A 22,979-nucleotide genomic window follows, 5' to 3' on the forward strand; every position below is an offset into this window, starting at 1 on the left:
GGAAGCTTTCCCAGCATATCATCAGCCAGTCTGGCTACAACTGCCTCTCGGGTTTCACCTCCTCCACCAGAGCTATCTTTAGGCTGAATACTGAGGATGATGTCCATTACATCTTTGGAGAGTTTACTTTGGTAGGTGATATCTGCATTGGGGTGCAAACCAAACACCTCTGGTGTGTCATATGCAGGAAGACTCTACGTAGTAAAACATAAAAAGAGCACAACTGGAGATGGATTTATAAGCTAATTATTAAAAAAAACCCAAACAAACAGAAACCAAAATACAACAATACCAAATAACAAAACACACAAACAAAAAATCTCATTACCTTGTAAAGTAAGAGGCTAGATCTCTTCAGGCAGACCTAGGGCAAATAACTTGCTGTGATCTATTTATCACGTCACAGCCCAAATCACACCAAGGTTAACAACAAATTCAGTTTTAACATCTATACATTATTTTAATAGTCACCTTGTACTTTCATATATTTATACTTTTTTTTTTATTTCTGTGAGGTTGTACCCAATGCCTGGACTCCATTCTTTGCCCTTTGTAATAACTGTATGCTTTCAGGTATGTCCCTCAAGAAAATCACATGAAAACGAAAAGATTCCTGTCACGATGATGATAGTAACATTGATGAAAACTACTTGTCACTAAAAGATATGCAGACTGTTAGAAAGCAATAAAGAATCTGATAACAAAAGATGAACTACAGGTACTCAGAAGAAAAGAGGTAGTATAGGGACACTTGGGACTTCTGAAAAAATTAACTGGGTTTTTTTGTGTTGAAAAGCTTTATTTACCAACCTGTATGTACTGAAGGTATTGATCCACCATAGTACATTTGGGTATGCTGTATCCTTTGTAGAAGCTGAATTCCTGACTGACGGTATTTTCACTGAACCAAACCTTTACAAAGGTGTTCATGAGTCTTTTGTCATAGTCGTCTGTCACACGGCCACCATACTGGATCTCACCTATCATGTAACAAACCGTACTCCAGGAGATCCCCTAAAACCAAGCAGAAAGCACTGACTTTAGCTAATCCTCTCCTCATCTATTTACATGTCCCCTAGTAAGTACTGCTGTTATTCCAAGTCCTGCATCTCTGTCCCTTTTGGAAGAATGTTACTTTCTTACTACTCTTTTTTCCTGTAACCCTGCATTCACTGAACACCGTCAAGGATTTCTCAAAGTAGAATTCATTGACGACTAATTCAAGATGCTATTCCAGCATCTGGACTTTCAACTTCACTTAAAATGCCAATCACAAAGTGATCTGCCACAGATGTCTGTGTGACAACCAACCACTTGGAAGCAAGGAATGTAAGAGTAATTCTTACATATTCATTTAATGCTCTTTCCATTTCTTTATACTGTCAAGGTTGTGGGAGCCAAATCTTATTATTTTTACTCAAAATAAATTTAAACATAAGAATATTTTTAATACAGCGATACATTTTTAACTCTCTGGTTATTTAATTAGCATTGAAAAGAAGGTCTGTACTTCTAAGGTTTGTATTTCTGAAGTTTTCAGGGAAAGTATTTAAGTACAAGATAATATAGAAATTTAACGTGCAAAGGATTAAAAGTCTAATTTAAGGCTGCTGCTCTATAAACATGTATACTTGGAATGTTGAATGTTTGTAGAAAGAATCAAAAGAATAATTTAAAATCATGTTAGTGTTTCAGTTATTGGGAACCATGTATATATATTGCACTACTAGAAAAATCCATCACTCTAATCCACCTTCCTCACAAAAATATTAATTACCTTCTTGGCATCCATGCCATCCAAGTGGTTTTGAATGAACTGCACAGTAGCATTGAAATCAGCTTGATTAAACTCATAGGGTATATTCCAACCCAAAGAACCAAACTTCCGTCTTTCTTGAACAGTGGAGTGTAGAAATGCTACAGCATACAATATAGGTTTCCATTGTACCATGTCACTGAAGTCTAGTAAATCCTGGCTGACACCTATTGATTATAAGTGCACTTTGTAAGAAACACAGTAATGGAATTATCCAAAACTATTTCAAATCAGTGTGAAAACCTCACTTGTAAAGATATTCAGTTGCCTCTCTACCTCTCCCAAGAGTGAATTATTGTCCTACAAAGTGCTCTATGCTGGAGACAGTTTATAGCATGTTAAATTGCTCATATTAAAAAAAAATAAACTTCCGGAAAAACACAAAACACAATTTACTAAGAGCCGAATTCACATTAAGTTGCTTTCTGCACAGACTCTTTGACTTTTACATAGTATAAAGAGCATTTAATAGCCAAGAAAGTTTGACGTGTCACATTTCTGCCAAAAGACACAAAATTAGAAATTTAAACACTTTGAACTAAGATACTAGAAGCCATTTGAGAAAGAATTTCCTGCTTTGCTGACCAATTAGTTCCAACAAGAGAACTCCAGCAGATCTTCTCTCCCTTTTAATTTTCACAACTTCTAGATCAATCCAAGGATCGAGATGTGTCCTAGCATCACTGTGATCAGTTCTGCATGCTAGTTTACACCTACTATCAGTGGCTACAAAGTGACCTTACGATAATACCAGAGTGTCCAAAAAATAAGGAGAACTGAATTTTAAATCACTGTCACTCTAGCACTCACCACTATATGTTCTCTTTAGCCCAGCTCTGAGCCCTTGTGGTGGTTCATTGGTAAACTTAATAGACATTTGAAGAAGGGTGATGGGAAACTGTTTGTGAATGTCAGTTGTTATCCACAGTCGAAAGCTTTCGTGGACAGTCTCTGTCTCCATTACAGTGTCTATCAACTCATCCAAAAAGTCAAGTCCAAGGTGGCAGTTTTGCAGAAGTGCCCAACCTCCCTAGTTTAAAACAACAAAATATAAAGTTATCAACACTGTTTACAAATGGAAATCACTCTTTGTTTATGCTTTAGGTAGGTTAGGAACAAAGCCAACACATCTAAGCTATGGCAAAATATAGCACGTTTAAGTGCTTATCAGAGCTGTTAAAGGAAAAAATCCTCCACAATCATTTTTGTACCACTGGCTCATTAAATGAAAACCAAGGCCTTAAGAATTTGATTTCATATGCATTTCATGTACAAACAGAGACCAGTATCCATAATAATGGTGCACAAACAATCAATGAAGTATGCGAGCTAAGCTGTGGGCTGTTCCTCCTGGAGGCGTTGTTAGCTTGTTTGGTATTATCATCTAACAAATGGTCCCTAAAAACTTGTCCAATTTGGTCTGCTCAACTAGTCCCCTCCTTTTCCATTTCAGAATATCTGGACATGACCATAGTGCTGATAAACACTGATAAATTGTGACTTATATATGGGAACTCAGAAGAAGCTACATAGAACAAACCACTTAATCCTTCTTCTCGAGGATTGCAGGCTTGGAAAATAACCAAATATACATTCTTAATTAATCCATTGCTATGAATCAATATATATCAAACTTTCTCATAAGAATTACCATACTTCATATAGACATTTCACATACCTCTTCATTAAGAGAGTATGTGAAACGGTGAAGGGAAGTAATGGCACTTCTCTTAACAAAAGGAGCTTTTATTCCTTATCTTTTGAATGAGTTTCTTCTCATCTGATCTGCTAATTAGCTCTCAATGTGCATTTGTCAAATAAGAATCTGAGGCAAAAGTTAGAAGAAGATTGGTTATACAGACAGGAAAGAAGTTCATAACAAAAGGAGCACACGAAGTTTTATCTGTTCACATCAGCAGGCATAGCAGTGCTTCCACCTGATGGGCAAAGCACAGTAAATTGGAACACCTCAGCTTTTCTTAGTCATACAGAAATTTTTATTTTTTTAATTCCTCCATGTTTCACTTGCAAAATGCCCACGCTGTCAGATAGTCCATCCCAAATCAAAATCCAGACTACAGTAACACAAAATATTTTGCTATACAGCCTTGTTTTTCTCAAGCTTATGTAACTCTCAATAGCTTATTTGGAATTAATCTCCTTAATTTAACAAAATATGATTGTACTACTAAAAATACAAAAGTGAAAAATGTTATGAAATTCTTGCTGAAGAATATTCAATATTCATGCAATCCAAACAATCAATTCAGCTATGTTCTTCAGACAATAACCTACAACAAAACCTCCATTTTATATGGAAAACACTGACAACTGCACAGTTTCAAAAAGCTTGTTATGATCATGTCCTGGTTTGAGCTAAAACTTCCTGGTTTGAGGTAAAACTTCCTTGTTTTGGGAAATGGACAAATAGAATTATTCCATGTAGTACAATAATTCCACGTTTAACTGGCCATATGGAGTCAGGTGCAATGTTATGTGTCAAGGTTATAAAAGCAGTAAGCAAGGGGAGGATCTCCCTCTTGCCTTCCGGACAGCTGCACAAAGGTGGTGTGCTGCAGATCTGCTGGCAGACGTCCAGGCCTGACCAGGCCGAGAGCAGCCTGAGACCAAGCCGAGGCCTGAAGGCCTGCGCCTCCGGATCGCCTGAGGAAACACAGACTGTGAACTATTCCTGCCCGCGGGGGTTTCCCCCCTCCTCTGTCGTGCCGCGCGGAAAAAGAATTTTACTTTCCCTGCCTGGACAGAAAACCGCAGAGGCTTTTCTACTCCCACTCCGCTGTTGGCTGCCTGCCAAGCACCAGCTGCCTACTGAACTGACCTTGAAAAAAGAACAGCTTGTGTAAAACTTCTCTTCTTCAGTTTTTTTTTCCTTTTTCTCGGTTTGGGCCTATATATATGTGTGTATAGTCATGTGGTTTTATTGTTTATTAAAAGTTTGTTTCAGTTTTCCGAATGCAGACCGAGGTGTGAATTTCTTCTTTCCCCTTTCAACAACTCTGTCTATTCAGGACAGAAGGAATTGTTAAGGGATCAGAGGGATTATCTGCCTCGGCCCCTCGACCCTTGACAGGTCAATTAAATGACTGTGAAAAGACTGTTCCATTACTTAAGACACTTCTTTATACAAGTAAATATAGGTTCTTGCATCAGCATTAACTACCCTCTAAATAACTTTATTTCATGACAGCATTTTCCTTTCTAAGTGTTTAATACAGATACTAAAAACATTCAGATTTTTGTCCCTTACATGAGTCACTGTCTGCTGTAGAAGTTTACGAGCATGTATTTCTTGCCCCTGGCCCATGGAAACACAACGCGTCTCTGTCTTCAGTCTTTTTCCCAAAGCAATAATTGAGTCCGTAGGATCAGAGCCCATGGAAAGAAAGCATATGAGAGGAGTACGTGGATCAGACTCTTCCCATGTCTTCTCCAAGTCTAAGACGACTCCTTCTGCATATTTCTCCCCCATAGTGTCAATGATGTATTTTCTTGCCTATATTAAAAAGGGTAAATTTAACTTGTGATGTAATAATTTAATGCTATTTTCTTCCTAGTGTAAATACAACCAATAAGTAAACCAAAGAACAAAGAATGCTATGTTTATATTAGAAACAAATATGCAAATTAATTTTTATATGTTAATATATACTGTCTTTGAACGTGCTATTTCTTACAGCCTTAAAACTTTAAAAAATATTCTATTAATATATCTGCATGTATTCTTATATATAACACCTATAATTACAGTATAATAAAAATAAACTTACTAAACCTTTAAAAAGGTTTTAATGATTTAAAGATGGTATCTCCATTAGATAGCATAACTCCTAATCTTAAAATCTAGCTTTCCTTTTCTAGTATTTCCTTTCTAAATACTGGAGAAAAAAGGACAAAAGGATGAAAGATATGCTTCAAAGATGTTAAGTCTTTCCCACCTTCATGCTTAAACAAACTATTAATAGTAATAATGATGAACATAACTATCACTAAGTAGAAGATCCAGAGGAACAGGTGAAGACTATCTCTGTGTTACTCCTTAATTTGAAAATTGTTCATTATTATTTTTCTTCAAGAAACAGAAGACTCTTTCAAACTGTCTGAGATTATCTTTCTTGTATTCTTTCCCATCAGATTTCTTTTGGCTTAGAACAATCTTTCCCTTAATACCTTCGGGTTATTTCTCAGAGACAAAAGATATTCAGCATTTAGCATTTGATAAACTATCAGTTTTCATAAAACCATCATGATGAAAATGGATCTTGCCCCCATCAACAGCACTGAGGAACTAATTTTGCATGATCCATTTCAGACACACTACAGACATCCAAGAGATTCATTATACAGTACCATTTTATTGACCATAGTTACACCAAAAATTGCTGAGACTTTCTCTGAATCTGTCACAATGTCTAAAAGTTTGCATTCATAAAATTAATACTGCACTTCTAGTGATGCATTCTGACTTCAGTAAATTGCCAACCATTACTTCGAAATGGTCAGCAATTACATAATTTTTATTTTTTCATACTGAAGAACATAGAGATTACAAATAGGCCCCCCAGAAGTTGATTTTCTTAAAAATAGATAACTATTTAATAAATTTTAAGTTCATATTTTTCTCCTTTTGAAATTTAGCATTAAATAAAAAAGTACTGAATTTCAATCCTGTAACAATTATTCTAATGACACCTAAATAGACTATGTTGGCTATACAAAAGTACCTGAGCTATGGTCCTGTCAGGACACCACGACCTGATAAGAAGGAGATGCCTGAAGCAGTCCAGGGATTGACCATAGCCATTAGGAACGGGTTCTTCTTCAGGATTCTCACTATCAAACCAGGTTTTCCACTGTTTCTCTGCTCTGGAAATCTGCAGTTATATCAATCGAAGGAGTAAATCTCACAAAACAAGAAATCACATTTCAACTGCCACTAGGTCATAAACTTTTAATAAGGGTCAGAGACATGTAACCCCCTCACAAACATTTGTTTAAGCCATTTTAATGAACAGATTTTGGAAGAATATTTTAAAAAGAGAGGATAAGCTCTCAGATTTTAAGTACAAAATTTTAGAATTCAACAATGCCCTTAAGTATTCATATTCTGAAAAAATGAGCTAGTAATGAGTATTTTCCATTAATGATAAAATGGCATAGCTAGGTCAGAACACAGGGAGCTAGGCTTAGACATAGCTTTGAGAACACTAGATACATATCTGCTCTCCCCATGACTGTAGAGATAGTACTCTTCAAATAAACATCGTAAAACGTGTTTAGAAAGTACAAGGATGCAAGTCTAACAACTAGAAGAGGACTCAAGTTGCTTTACATGTGTTGGATAATAGCAAGTCTTAAATATCCCAGTCTTAAAGAATTATAACTACACAGGGTGTGAAATACTATTTTATTCATATTTTCCTGGGGTTTTTTTTAAATCTTTTTATCAATACAGGTTACTAAGCAGTTGGGGACACAACTGTTCTATAAAACAAGCCAGTTTCAACCACGTGCCAGATGATCAGTCAGGAAAGCGATTCATTTTAAAAAGTTCTTACTCACTTGATTAAGAATATCTGAAAATTGTTTAAGCTTACTGAGCTCCACCAAGTTAAGCCAAGTCATATCCAGAATCCACTTAGCTGGCTTAGGAGGGCACGCTTTAAGGTCTAGGGAAGCACCACCTGCAAGAAAGTATGAATCAGTTGTAATTAGAACTGGGTGTTGGAGACATCCAAAAGACAAAAAAAATTTTTTAAAAAATTAAAAAATCCAAAACCCCAAGCTATTTGGAAAAGGTAAATTAGATACTGCAAGACTATTTCACATTACTAAGTCTTTCTAGTCCGGAGAAACACTACTTAATAACTGAGGATGGTCATAAAGAAATTTCTGAGTTAGGTAACATGGAAAATTAATTTTCATCTTATTCTTATTTTTCATCTTACTTCAAAACATATTTTTAAAAAAAATCTGTAACATTACAAACTACATCTATTTTTTACTGTAAAAGAATAAGCTTAAGTTTATGTAGCAAAAATTGTAGAAGTCTAATTTCAATGTGTTTTTTCTTTGATTTTTTTTGTTGTAGGTAATGTAGCAACTTTGCTGATATGTGCATTTTCCTTCCTTGGAATTCAACTGACACTAAAAGAAAGCAAACATAAACTAAAATGAAAACACAAGCTACACTAATCCAGATTTTTAATCATGAGGTTATAGCACTTCTCTACCTTATAAAGTCATGCCATCTTTGGTGAACGACAGTTTGTAGTTTGGTTAGTTTATAATAATTGTTTTTATAATGTACCTTAACAGTTACTCTTTTGAAGATTTACAATTTCTTTGTGCAATGTGCCTGCAAATGAATGCATGTTGGGAACAAATATTCTGAAGATTCAGCACGGAAAAATTAACAGTTATAATCCATAAATAAATGGTGCCTGGAAAGTCAAGTATCTTGGAAAGATAATGCCAAATTCCTCCAAGCTTTCAAGTGATGATGCTCAGTGCTTGCATGGAGTTAAAACAAAAGTCATGGACTTGTCACATTCAGCTAGGAGTCTGGAGGCCGGCATTCTTTTAAACTGTCAGCATCACTTTCTGAATCTATTTGCTGGCTCATTCTACTGCAGTTACCAAATAAAATAAAAGTTTAGTATAATAACATTTTTTCTAAATCGAACACATACCTAACAGCAGCAGACTTAAACATCAAATAAAAGGATACTTAACAATTTTCTTTTTAAATTCTCACAATTCTCAAAGCTATATTTACCACTATTCAGTGTGCTGCTATAAATTAGAACTACTATGCAATGTTTTCTCTCAGCAGAACAGAATGATAAGCACGTATCCTTTCTATTGACTCGGGTTCTCATGAGCAAAAGGAAGCAGCAGGTTGGCTAGGAGATGTAACTACAGCTCATGAATCTTCTACAATAATGCATGTGTTCTACTTCAAAATTATTCTGTATTTCTGACCTTTAATAAGTGTCAGAAATTCTTCATGCTCCACTTTGTTTCTTTGTATATCAATCTTCAATGTAAGTAATAACGTGAAAAGAAATTTGTGATCCTCATAGAGTCCACGGGCAGCATATTTGAACACTTCATATGTCATATGTTCGATAATATTGGTAATCCTCTTGCTAGTTATAGGGCTCTTGGTAGACCTGTTGGAAGAATGCCCTGCAGTTGAATGTCAATTTGCATAGGCTTTATTAAAGGGAATGCTATGTGAAAGACAAAAAGGCAGGTTCAGAACTCTCAAAACATGAAAAAATAGATCACAAACACAGAATATCAGACAGCAAGCTAGCAACAACTTCAGATTGAAGGAGCAATAATAATTAAAAAATGTATCTTTGTAATCAAGCCTTTCTGCATAGCCAAAAATCAACACAGTCTAATGGGTTTTAATTATCTAATGCCTAATTTTTTTAAGAACTGTAGTTTGTTTGCAGATTTTTTGCCTTGGTAACTAACAGACAAAGGCTTATGGGTATTTAAACATGACAATTTTAACATTGACAACTCCTGTCAAGATTGTAATGAGCAGTAGTTAACAACAAATCTTTGGTATATTACAACCACCTCCAGGACTGGGTAAATACAAATGATACTTTTTGTTAAATGAATTACCTGGCTAGGGAGCGGTCAAAAAGCCCCAAAAACTGTCGAAGTGAACTCTGATACATCACATTGACCATGCCCATCTCAGTAATAAGGAAATACAAGATGCTACCACGAGTTGCAACTGAAGGACAGGAAACAAGACTGTTCAAATTAGAAATGCAGACCAGAAAACTGTAAGTCTCTACAAGTACATACTAACTGAAGATGCTTGAGTTTCTCCAATCTTTGCTGCCCAGAAAAATAATTAAAATGTTAATTTAATCCTCATTCGTTCACCAGGAAAAAAAGTCTGTATTGTAATTAACGTATACTATGCAAACCCCAGTTTGCAAATATGAGCATATTTGAAGAGCATCTGGAAGGCATACTGCAATATTCAGATTATCAGTAGAACATATTAAAAAGTAAGATGGTTTGAAGTATTGAGTATGCAAACCAATTTCTCTTTGCAGTCTTTTACAGGAGTAATATAAAAGCCAAATGAACTATATTGATTTAACTTACCCAACACTGATTTAACTTACTTTCAGCAGTCATTTATTTTTAAGCAAACAGGACAAAGGTCCTACAAAATCTACAGTGATTTCTGGTACGCTAACTGTACCATTTGACATATTTCCTAAAACGCAGGTATAACACTTAATTCCAGAGTGCATTTATTTTTCACTTTTTTCACATGATTTCACCTACCAGTTAAAAGTCAAAAGACTGGTGAAATGTGTTGACTACAACAACTTCAGGATCTATGACAGGATAAACAAAGCATTCATCCAAACAGATACAAAAAACATTTATGCTTATACTGGCTCCTTAAAAGAATGTCAACAAATTGAACTCTAACATACAGTTACCTAAATACCCTAAGGACTGATCTCATTGACAGTCCATTGAAAGTGCCAACACTTTAACAACTAAAAAAGAACAACCAAGCCCTCACATTTCTTACCCAGTAGACTATTTAGACATGCAGACTTGTATATAGAATAATGGGAAGTCTAGGGAGAGAATAGATCATTCCATTTTATAAATTCCGCATGAAGCATAACACTGACTATTTTCTCCACCATAGCTCAACATGACTTTTCCTAGATACTAGATCTTTTACTTACAGGAAATCACAGATCCTTCCCACCCATTATGATCTTACTGATCTCACCCCCCCATTTTTCTTAGAGACTCTAAGTATTGCTGCTTTATCTGTACAATCTAGTCATTTGTCTTTCACCACTGCCTTCACTCACCAGGTCTGTACTCTTCACGGGCTGAGTTGATCTGTACTTCAGTTTCAGCAGAAGTTTGCAGTTTCTGTGTTACCTCCTCAGCAGTCTTCTTAGTGTTACTCAATACAATTAATAGGCTCTCATCATCTGCCAGAGAACCCTTAGTGCTTGTAAGTCGGAACAAAAGGTTATCTTCAAGATCTTTAATCCTCCTTTTGTTCATAGTCACATCTTCAATAAGATCTGTTCTTTCCTTCTCTAATTCCTTTTGGAATACATTGCAATATTTGGAAGACAGAAGAGTAATCAAAAAAAAACCCCAACAAAATAAAACAAGGTATTTAGTTTTAAAAGTACTGATTCTACTAAAACAGTGTAGTTCAAGAGTAACTGCATTAATTTGCTCTGAACCTTCTATATAAGAATACCTTACCAAATAATTTCAACAAATGCTATGGAACATGCTTATATCACACCCAAATAGAATTAGAATTTCCGAATAGTAACTGTTTTCCTTCTCTTTTTCTTTAAAAGACAAATGCAAACACCTTTCCAGGCACAGGATTTTATTTCACACCACCTAATGCCATCCTCATTTATTCCCTGTTTTCCAATCACTGTATTGGAAATATAGTCTCAGTAACAATAAGCATGCTTAGTCAATGAATCAATCATCAAATATTTCAAGAAGTGCATCTAAAAATGCTCCTCTATCGAACGGGCATAAATTCAGTCTCTCACTAGAATGCTTCGTTGATTAAGAAACCAAATTGAGCTGTTTCACTAGAAGTATTCAGTTGATTACTCTTAAGAATACAAGGTGGATGGTTTATATCTGTATATTGTTTTCCAGTGGTCGCACACAAAAGATGGATACCTGTTGATCAACAGCTTTATGTTTTAAAAAACTGTTTAAAATACCTAGAAAAATATGGTTTTCAGATATAAAAGAGCTCTCAGTTCATTCTTACTGCTCTTAAAATCAGACTCCAAAAACTTATTACAAATGAATCCCTCAGAGATAAAAATACTCCATTAAAATGGTACAAAATGTTTCAATACAGTGAAGTAAAAAAAAAAAAAAGAAATAATGGGTTAAGAGTCTTTCATAAGATTTTCTGCACCAGTGATAGCAGGAACCAGTTAATTATAAACAAGTTACTCGTGAATGAAGGCCTCGTCCTTGGAAAGCAGGATGGACTGAGCAAAACAGGCAGGCACTAATCAGGGAAGAAGAGTCCTAAGCAAGATAAAGACGACAAAACATGGGACAAGGAATGTGCAAAGTTAGGAAGGTGTAAGAGAACATGTGTCAGGATGGGGGGTGAAAAGTACAACTAAGAAGACTTCGAGCCTTCCTCCAAAAGACCACCAGATGACACTGTGCATGCCCAAGGAGGGGACGGGCTATGCAAATGAATTCAGGGAAGTAATTATAATATTTTATTAGTTCTTAGAATGATTAAAATATTCATATTTATTCCTAGAAAGATAATACATATATAGTATATGCAGTATAAAGCAACAGAGCTCTTTGTAAGCACGCACAGATAGGCAGGAGATATCTCCCCGTGCATCCAGATCCGTGAATAAAGAATACAGCTTAATAGTCACACTGGCTATTGAGTTTTATATCAGCATTCTTTGAATCACCAGGTTGACTAAGGGATAATAGAAAGTGTCTGTCATTTGTCTGGAGTCGACCCAGCTCTAACTCTTGACAAAGATAAGGATAATATGAATCTTATGAATCAACAATAAGTGAGCCAGTTGGTGGAAATATTAGCTACATCTACAGAAGTACTCCTTCAGAGTTTACAGAGGTCTGGTGGATAGTTTTAATGACGACTCTGCAAAGTGGAAACTGTGTTCACTCCACCTTTGCCAAGCCCACTTCAGCACTGCAGACAGGCTGCTGCTACTCCAAAGAAACAGGGACAACACTAAGGAATACCTGTTCTCTCGTATAGCACTTACAGGCATTATGATCTTGAGACCTTATCAAAGCTTAAGGAAAGGTTTTACTCCCCCATTTGAGTAGCCTTTGTTTAAACAGCTTTGCAAGACTGTTACAACTTTTGAAACTGATTTCTTTGTTTTCCCACGTTCTAAATCTCACTATTACATTATGCAAACACTCCAAGTATTTCAAGCATTTAGTTCTTGTAAAAAAGTCCTGTTATCTTAAAAAGGAAACAAATAAAAAAAAATTAATCTTCATCTCATTGTCAGATTTAGGTTCTTTTCTTGTCACTGTACAAAAGTTATATTGAAACATCAGCAGCAGCAGCTAGAAAAGATTTATTGAGACTGTTGTCATAGAATAATGTAAATGTCACATAACTTCGAAGATGCACATACAGATTCAAAAGATTTCTTCAAAAAGAAAAAAGAAAACTACAGTCACCTCCACTTCAATCAACTGATGCCTAATGGAACTAAAGCAAAGCAGGTAGCAATCATGAAGCAAGACAAGTATTATGCAAGTTTGATGAAGCAGAAACAATTTTTAAAAGTAGAGTGTTAAAAGAATGTTAAGCATCCAATTAAATATAATAATTATGATTCTGAGAAATTATTCTGAGCCAAATTAAATTTCATGTTTTGTTGAGTTCAATTGTAAAGGTTAAATATATTTTAGAGTTTAAGAACAGAAAGCTAAGCTTTTCTCACAAGAAGAGCCTCAGAAACAAGTCAGAAATAGAATGACCAAAATAAAACAAGTGAAGTAACCTGAGATTAAAATCTTAGCCAAAAAAAACACCTATTAAGCTTTTAAAATATGTTTTGCACATCAGGAAGAAGAGAGAGTTTAAAGTCTTCTGCATGTCTTCAAAAATTTCCAATCATAACATCCAGGATGCAAAAAATCTACCCAAGTTATCATATACATAAATTCAAGGAATTTGCACCAGAGGTTATTTTGAATCCAGCTTTAAGGAATTGCTTTCACAAGGTGATATAATTTTACAGAATGGTAGATCTTGTTAATATTCATAAACTATAAAAGCCGATCCATAGCTTATATCATTCTGTCACAAAATGATACACAAGCGCAAGAATTTGCATCAACTCTTCCTTACAAAACTTGAGACTTTTGCCACAAGTCTTGAAATATGAATGTGAAAACTCAAAAAGACATAAATAGTTCCTGTATATAACTCCACTACTAATCTGATTTATCTATTTCTACACACTAAATCAAGGTTTTTGTTAAATTAGGTAACAGCCAATGTATCAAAAACAATTGTGTCATTAAAACAGTATAAATTATCCTACATTCAGATATCTATCAAATCTCTCAAATCCAATTATTCCAATGAGTAGACTTAAATTTATACATATATACCAGCTACCGTTTAACCTTCTTATGCTTAGCTCACATCTTGCAAATTGGTTTAATATTCTTGTGGAAAAGAAGAAATCAGTACCAGCATTCTTAACAGTAATCAGTCAAATCTTTGAGATGCACACCACATAGATTCTACCAATGGGCATATCAGACAATGCAGGAATAAGAAGTTGGACTTCGCTGAATCTTTAAATGATGTGCTGTAAACCCTCCTTTTCCTACTCCACATCTAAATCTCATTCATTTTAAGTGCAGAACCACATTAGAGACAGTGGAATGGCAAGAAGGGTATAAATCTTGGAAAACACTAACTTCAGATAAATAATCTCTTTTTGGGACAGAAGTTCCAGACGTACATTCTAACACTGGATATCACTAAGCAGTCACAATGCTTGGGACGTTTGTCACACTGTCTTACAGTTAAATAATGCCACTACCTCCCTCCCAAAGGCTACAAGAAGATGGTAAGAATCCAGACACTTAAGAAGGAAATGCCCTAATTCCCAAAGGTGCATGATTAAATGTAGGAAAAAAGGGGGTTGGACAGTGGGATATGTCAGAATTGACTCTTCAGGAAACCCTGAACCACAGGTGCAAAAACAGAGCCCAAGCAAACTGAAAAGTGGTAAGTATATTCTATGAAAGTCCTCCTTGTCACATGGTCCACTTGTCATTTATCTGGAAGAATTATCCCCAGATGGTCACAAAGCAGTAGTGTGTACACCACTCTGAGAAGCTTGTCTAGGGAGCACAATATGTGCACTCGTAAGACATTCCCAGTTAGTGACAAAGATACCATAGAATAGCAGAATAATTTTGGTTTGGAAGGGACTAGAAATTAACTAGTCCAACCTGTCACCCAAGCAGGCCTAAATAGGTCAGTTGCTCAGAGCCATGTCCATTTGAGTCTTGAACCCCTCCAAGAAGAGATTCCACAACATCCCTGGGTAAACTGTTTCTGGTTATGACCACTCTCAACGTAATTATTTTTTTCCTAATATCTAATCAGACTTTCCCATGTTCCAGCTTGAGTCCACTACTTCTCAGTCTATTGCTTTGCGCCTCTGAGAAAAATTAAGCTCCTATCTTTTCTGTGTCCTCCGGGTAGGTATACAGCAACTGCAATGACTAGAAAAATTTGCTGATAAAATGGCTGTCATCTTGAAGAGCATACTGTATTGCAGAGCCCAGAAGTGAAGTTTGGCATAAGGCTGTGTGAATATATACATCACAGCGTGTTTCAGACAGTGATAATTCCATTACATACTGGGTTGACAAGCTGTCACTGGTTGAAGTGAAGCTGATTGTGCAGTGAAGCTGTCTGACAAAATACAAACCTTCATAGAAGGAGTATGATTTCTCTCATGAGATCCATGGACTGATCAGGAATGAAATGTGACTACTTGAGATCAACAAGATGACTGAGGCCATTAAAGAGGAACATCTTACACTAGGGGGGGTGAGGGCGGAGAACAGGACAGGTGTCACTAGAAGGAAACAAACATGTTCCTCTCAAGTGAATGTAAACTGGAATTACTGCAAAAATCTTGGTAAATACATGTAGATGCTTTTGACTTCAGCATTGCCTGACCTTATAGAGGTGTCCAATAGTTCAAAAGATTCCAACCAGCTTCCCTCCAGAACTTCTGGTAGCATGTTTATTGGGATTATCATCCTGAACTTGGACTTCCTCAACTAATGCATGTGCAATGACAAAACAGGCAGTTAGCCCGTTTCCCCTTGGAGCAGGCAAGTAACTAAGCCTGAATCCTTTGCACCAGGTTATGTTGTCATGAGCACCACAGTGTGTGGATAGAACATCATCAGTTTTTATTCCAGGCCCTTCTTTTCACAGGCCATTATCATGGCATTATAACTCTCTGAAGCGGGAAAAATAAGGCGAGTGTGGTACAGTTGTGGCAATAATGACAAACAGAAACTTGCACATGAATGAGCCAATTTCTTCAGTGCCAGCTTTTAAACCGTCATAAATATGTTACATTAAGAATCATCACAATACAAAGAGCCAGAAAATTAGCCTGCAATAAGGGAATAAAGAGTAATAATTTCAAATGGAAGTAAAACCTGTTGCATGTAAGTGTGAGACGTATAGCCAGGAAAAAGATATAATTAATTCTTTTACCTGTTTCTCTGTGAGAATGACTCTGCCTAACAGTTGATTTTCAAGACCTTTCATGGTCACAGTAAAGTCAATAATGGAGGTTCGAGCGCTAATTTCAGGAGAGTAGCCTGGATTTGACAGTTTTGTAGTAATGTAGAGCTTGAAGCCATTCATAACTTCTATTTCCTTATCACCAACCTTTACCTTAAGAAAAGTATTAAAAAGTCTTGAGATATCAAGAACCAATACACAATCTTTCAGGTAAAGCATGTAGAAAAAAAAAGGTTACATTTTTCTGATCTAAGGTTTAAAAACTCAGCTTTAAATTATACATCTGATGCAAAGGATTTGTTGAGAGTATCTATGGGACATGTTAATTGACTCATTCACAGATTATTTCAATTTTTTAAAATTGTCATAAGCAAAGGGATAAGGAACTGTATAGGTTAAATACAATAACTACTTGTGATCTTAAACTCAATTCTTTCTTTGTATAAGCATTAATCAAATTTAAGTATGAGTTTCATCTTTTATAGTCATATACTTATTAGGAGCTATTTTTTTGTGGGCAAGGTGGTGGGGGGTGTTTCCACTTGTTTGCTCGTTTGTTTTATTTTTACCTTGTTGGCTGAATCTGTTTTAATGAAGTTTCTTTCCAAAACATTTTCAAGAGCTGGGTCAAGCTCTTCTCCAACATCTTCTATCAGAAGAGGTCTTCCTAAAGAAAGACTGTCTTCTAAGTGATTTCTAAAGTACTTGTGATTCAACGAAGTGATCTAAAAATACAATCACAGATCTATATATTATGTTATGCCCAGTTATCAAGTTTCTTGTCCATTTTATATTTATAAATTTCACTGTATTTAAATTACTAACAAAATCAGTGATCCTATAGATAGACTAGGCTTAAGGCAAAGATTGTGACCACAAGTAAGGTGTACCATCAGTGCACCATGTTCTCAGATCTCATTGAATGCAAACATCTATTTTTCAGCTACAGAAGTAGAAGTAACGCTGAGCACTTAAAGTTTTGATGTCCTATGAGTGTAACTACACCAGAAATTCACAGGAACCTTTTATCACTTTCAATTTTATCTTGAATAACATCCTTAAGTCAAACTGCAGCATATATACAGACTAGGCATTTTATATAAAATGCATTTGCTACGTATTATTTAAATCGTTGAATTATAATGTTCTGAGCTAAGAGTTTCTAGAGATTATGAAAACACCAGCATTTGTATTACCTGAAGTTCATTTCTGCTTTCCTTGTTTTTAATCCAAATTTTGCCCTGTGCCTGTGGATCAATTAACAAAGGATAACGAGATGCTTTAGTAACAATGATTCCATTCTGTATGGATAAGTCATCATTTGGTAATCCTTGCAGGTTCCATTCACTGATAGTTGGAGCGTCAGTCAACATTTCTACGAGGTTCAAGTTGTTACCAAAGGGGATTTTCCGGCTTTTCATTTCCTTTTGCCAGTCATTTAACAGTAGACTGCGGAACTCTTGGTTAAAAGGACCAGCATAGGACAGAAAAGCTGTAGCCAAGAGTACATCACCTTAAAGAGAAAAAGGCAAAAAAGAAAACAAAACATTACAACTTTGCCAATTCTATTCATGAAGGAGCTGCTTCCTTCTCTAGGTTGCATGGTTTGGCTGGTAACTGAAGAACACACTTTAACCCATAAAGACTTTTTCCCAAGGCTCATTACATAGCAAGACAATGCAGCTGTAGGAATCAAGAGGTGACCATCTGGCAGCCAACGAAGGTCAACCCAACACACACATACATAATACTATTCCAAACACCCGATCTTGGAGGACATAGCAGAATAAACTTACTCACAAACTCTCAGTTCTGTCATGTCCTTGCACAATCATGACAGCAGGTTTAAACAATATTTTGGGAGGAGAAAAGAACCTTTATTTAGGAGTACTAATTAAGAATAAGTCAATTATAATTATTACTACTAACAATAAAAAATTCTAACAGACATTATTATGGAGGTATTAAGTGTGACAAGTTTTAACCTTCTGGTCAGCTTCAAAATTGCCTCCCTAAGATTCACGACACCATAGTTTTGGGTTGGGTTTTTTTTTTTTTATACCTCTGAAGTAAGAATGCAGGATTCAAACTGGAGAAGATATTGAGTACTAGTATTTTTTAGATTCTTTCAAAATATATATAAAAACCCATTATGAGTGTTTGGGTAAGGTATCCTGTATTTTTGGATAGTTATATCTACATATATACATATTTTTACAAAGTAGTTGAGTTTCTGAGTGCATATTTATAAAATAAAAATTAACTTTTAATAAACAGAAGTTTTATGAACATTAGCAACTGCATTTAAAAATATTGATTTCTACATAAAAATGTTAGTGGCTGAATATCAGTATTCCTTTCCTACATATGTATTCTCAGTTATAGACATTTTATTGGCATTTGTTAATACACCACTCTTTGGACTGCTGCCTACAAACATGAGTCAAGTGTGCATTGCGTATTATATAAGACCATGCGCAGCATACACAGTTACTGAACTATTTTTTTTAAATACGGACTTTAATCTCATATTGTATAACAATTACCCTCAATTTAGCAGCAGGAGAGCTAAGCTGCAAAGGAAATATTTGAAATTTCAAACGTTTTCAGTTTCACTACCCATTATAACTCAAGTGACCAACTTCCAACTTCAAAGGTGCAGACAAAAGCTTACCCACTAGCCTCTTGGTTTGCACAGCAAATTCTTTACTCTGCTCTGTCCACCTCTCTTTTTCACCTGCTAAACCACTTATAAGACTTGAGGCAGTTTTCATTTTATGACGGCAACGCTCAGCATCTTCGAGCAAAGTCTAGAGAAAACCATACATCAAGAAATACAGTTTATAGTCATGTATCTGATGGTCCAGAAAAATCTCTACATCTAATTAAACTAGTTAAACAACAGTTTAAATATGTATTCTCAAATACTTATACCACTGTGCAGAGGTGGTAAAGTGGGATGGGGAAAAAAAATATATCAAGGCAAACTATCAACATCTGTCATATATGTTATTCAACTTTTTAATATTTCTGCTCTTTTGTGCTAGGATACATGTTAAATGATTTGTGAAATGCCTGGTACCTATTAACTCCAGGAAATTCTGCCCAGAATTTCAAATACATTATACACAGATAGCATACATTAATGAAACTCGATGTTGCTGCAGTAGGCACTAAACAAATAATCCAAATAAAAGAGCTTTTGAGGAGGTAGGGAGAGGATAGTGGTGAAGGAGAGAGGTGGGATCCAAAGAGGCAGCATCCAAATAATACCTATCTCTAATCCTCTGTCCATCAACATCCTTTCCAAGGAATAATAGTGAAATTGAGATAGTGCATTAAGTTTTCCTTAAAGTAAGGGTAGTAACTTCTTTTCTGCAAAGAGCAGTTCACCTGTTTTTCTCTCATCGCTTTTTCATACTCTGCCTGCACAACATCTAATTCCTCTTGCTTGGCACCCAGCTCTTCTTGAGCTCTCTGCAGATCCAGCATAGCAGTGGTTAGACGATTCTCCTGGATTGCTAAATTAGCCTATGAAGCATACAAATATAAAAGTGTGTTCATACATACAATATCTCAAAGCATTTGCTATAATATTCCTCAAAGAGTTTTACTGTTCTACATTTTAAAATCAAACTTCTCAGTAGAGATTTCATCATTCATTAACACCTTTATTTGAATTTTACAACAAACTAACTTCTTATTGCAGGTAGCTGCAGTTAAGCAGCTGGTCTAACATCAGTTTGAAAAATTAATTAGAAAAACTTCTGGGAATACCAGCCATTCTCCATCTGACACAAAAGTTAGGCTGGTCTGGCCCGCAGAAAATACTGGTGCCACTGGAAGTCTATTTGATTTCTCTGACCAACATGCTTTGTCCAATGAATGATACCACCTCTGTACTACAAATCTTGTTTTCGCCTTAGTCATTCCTATTATAAATACAAGCTATTCTGTGTTAACGTCATTCTTGACCATGTTCTTACTTACTTTTATTTTACCTTTTAACAACAATTTAGGTCTGTTTTTCACTAAAAAACACTGATGAACAGTTTCTGTACAGTTGTCTTATGAACTCAGATCTGGAACATTAAAAGAATCAGATCTCGAGGTTTTTTCCAACAATTCTTAATTAAGGTAAAGCAATTGCAATAGTGAATCAAACTAGATGACAGCTGCTTCAACTCCATTCAGAAGGGGCCCGGAGGCATAAAACTGCATGATGTCTTTCATAATTTTGACAATTCACAAGTGTTAGTACATTTGACATAGATTTTAATGTAGTTACTATTTTCTGGATAATAAATTTCTACGGAGGCATGCACAGTTGGAATAAGACAGCAAATGAAAACCTCAAGCACACACAGGTGGAGAGCAGAAGGAGCAAAGAGTGTTTGTGTGCCTCCCACTGATTAACAGACTTACCTTTAAAGGTAGTACTTCTTTATTGATGGAGAAAAACACAGCCATAGCTTTGGTCCATGAGCAAAGGCCAGCAACATTCCCACATACTCTCCTAGCAGTCTCAATGTTGTAGTCTGCCGTTTCAAAATAAGGGCTCAGAAGTTCTACCACTTCTTCATTAATTGTATCCTTTGGAAATTGCTAAAAAAAAGCAATATATATAATGCATGTAATATGTGTAAACTCTGCATGTATTTCAGCACATACAGAACACTACCAAGATCAAAGACGTTACTTACAAACAGCTAATGCAAAGTTGTCTGACGCATGAATCTTTGCGAGCTTGTCAAACTCGTTCCACTCTGTTATATATTCTTACAGAACGCAAAAATGTTTGCCTTTATTTATGACCTTCGCTATCTTACACTATCCATTACGATTACATAGCTAATTTTTCATGCAAAATATTACTGATAGCCTGCTTGAAATTCCATTTTCCTTAAGACTGAATATGTAACTTAACAATCTTGAAAAAGAAAAGGAAAAACCTTAGCTCCGATTCATAAGCATACATTCATCAAGACAGTCCTTTCAAAGGGCAGGCCAGCTTTCTTCTTAAATTACCTTATCTCATTAGTGGAACATGTTTCGATTTTAATAATTTATTTTGGCCTCTGTTTCCTCCAGAAAACATCTCTTCTGGTTTTCATCCCAAAAAGCCCTCAATTTTCTCCCTCAAATTTAATTTGATAGTCAAATATTCTATATAAGCTTGGTCTTCTTTAAAGATTTATTTACAAGATATAATCAAAGTCCATCACTGATGATCTTGAAAAATAGCTGTTCCTTGAAGCACAGATAGGTTTAGTTACACACAAGCAATGAAATGCTGAAGTCCTTGTGTAAACTGAAAATCCTTATGAGTAGATGCAATGTGAACGCTATGTAAATGGCAACAATGGCACTACCAACCAGACAAAGTCGGTCAAGCCTGACACTTGTCATTTCCCTCTGGATCAGAGACAGTAAACTCCTAAAAATCAGAGGTAATAACATGCAGTGGGGCAGGACAAGGTACAATTAATTGTGAGTACATTAATCATAATATAATTAGTTTATATTATGAACAGGGATTTTTTTTCACCAGTTACTCTTCCTATTTCCCTAGACACATGCTATGGAGCTGAAAAGCTCAAATTTTTTTTTTTTTTAAAAATCTGATTTTGCACATCCTAATAATCAGCTATTCTTTTGTAAGCCACTGCATAAGTTGCAATGCTGAACATTAATAAAAAGTTAGGTAACAGAAAAAAAGATGTTTTCTGTCAGCTTTAATGAAACAGATAAGTAATGGCTAATGAAACCAAATGCTTCAAGTTTTCAATCATTTGTCACTGAAAGTCATTTCATTGCCTTACTTAGGAGAAACTATGATTGATTTATGACCTGACTTTGCCAGAAGCATTCAAGTTTATTTCATTATGACATTCTTATTTCAAGCCCTTAACACTTCAGATCTATTGTGTGCCTGATTCCCCTTGCACAATTTTTCTTCTGTGAACACCAGAGAAACCACTGTCCTCTATTTTCTTAAATTAAAATATCAAAAAGAAGGTTGCAAAAGCACCTGTAGGTTCTGTAAGAAGTTCCCTGCTGTCATCAGTTTCAAAGATTCTTGCCACGATGGGACAGTACAGCATTTCTCCTGATCAATTTTCACATTGTTCACTTTTCGTTGGAAGAGCAGCAAGACACAGTCCATGATACGCATAATGAGGTGAGGAGGTCGACCCAGTGTGCGGACAGTGGCAATGTCTGCAGGTTTTATTGTCTACGAATTTTTAAAAAAGAATAAAGAAATTACTGATATTGTTTATGTAATAAGGCATAGAGCACAAGCTCACCAACAGTATTAATCCACTGAGGAAGAAAAAACTTATTCGTATTTTTTTTGATTGAAAATAACTTTACCTCTAAAAAGCATGAAGGTAGAAAGACCCTCCAATCAGTTTCCCATTACTACCTGCTAGCAGCTACTAGGAAACAGCTCAGCCACTCCACGGCAGCACCTAAATGCTTAAAACTACCATGCATAGTTTTGACAAAACAAAAAAGCAAAACAGAAACAAGGAAACCAGTGAGAAGGCCTGATATACGTATAGATTTGCACGTTCTGGTTCATCTTACTGTAATGTTCCTGTTGTATAAGGAGGCCTGTGAGAAAAAAAAATTAATTATAATAATGTATGAAAACCTAGGCCCTATCAAGTAAGGCCAAGCAAGCCTAGGGTGCAGAACTAATACTGTAACTCCTAGCTCTAGTGTAAATCATGACTCAGAAAGGAGTATCAGAAAAGT

At 35.6% G+C, this 22,979-nt stretch overlaps 1 protein-coding gene across 1 annotated transcript in view; it reads right to left on the reverse strand.

The window, feature by feature from the left end:
- LOC104488914 (dynein heavy chain 5, axonemal-like) overlaps positions 1-22,979 on the reverse strand; it is a gene marked incomplete at its 5' end in the record, with an annotated part of 35,370 nt that overhangs the window by 6,692 nt on the left and 5,699 nt on the right. The window contains 17 exons of the mRNA XM_010131009.1: positions 1-194; positions 811-1,014; positions 1,778-1,983; positions 2,627-2,846; positions 5,085-5,330; positions 6,559-6,708; positions 7,397-7,518; positions 8,819-9,009; positions 9,479-9,593; positions 10,714-10,957; positions 16,188-16,370; positions 16,787-16,942; positions 17,414-17,730; positions 18,892-19,027; positions 19,611-19,748; positions 20,643-20,822; positions 22,249-22,452. Coding sequence (XP_010129311.1) covers positions 1-194; positions 811-1,014; positions 1,778-1,983; positions 2,627-2,846; positions 5,085-5,330; positions 6,559-6,708; positions 7,397-7,518; positions 8,819-9,009; positions 9,479-9,593; positions 10,714-10,957; positions 16,188-16,370; positions 16,787-16,942; positions 17,414-17,730; positions 18,892-19,027; positions 19,611-19,748; positions 20,643-20,822; positions 22,249-22,452 — 3,206 coding nt within the window. The remainder of the gene's footprint in view (positions 195-810; positions 1,015-1,777; positions 1,984-2,626; positions 2,847-5,084; positions 5,331-6,558; positions 6,709-7,396; positions 7,519-8,818; positions 9,010-9,478; positions 9,594-10,713; positions 10,958-16,187; positions 16,371-16,786; positions 16,943-17,413; positions 17,731-18,891; positions 19,028-19,610; positions 19,749-20,642; positions 20,823-22,248; positions 22,453-22,979) is intronic.

This window comes from Buceros rhinoceros, unplaced genomic scaffold, assembly GCF_000710305.1.
Source record: "Buceros rhinoceros silvestris isolate BGI_N320 unplaced genomic scaffold, ASM71030v1 scaffold4852, whole genome shotgun sequence".
NCBI lineage: Eukaryota > Metazoa > Chordata > Aves > Bucerotiformes > Bucerotidae > Buceros > Buceros rhinoceros.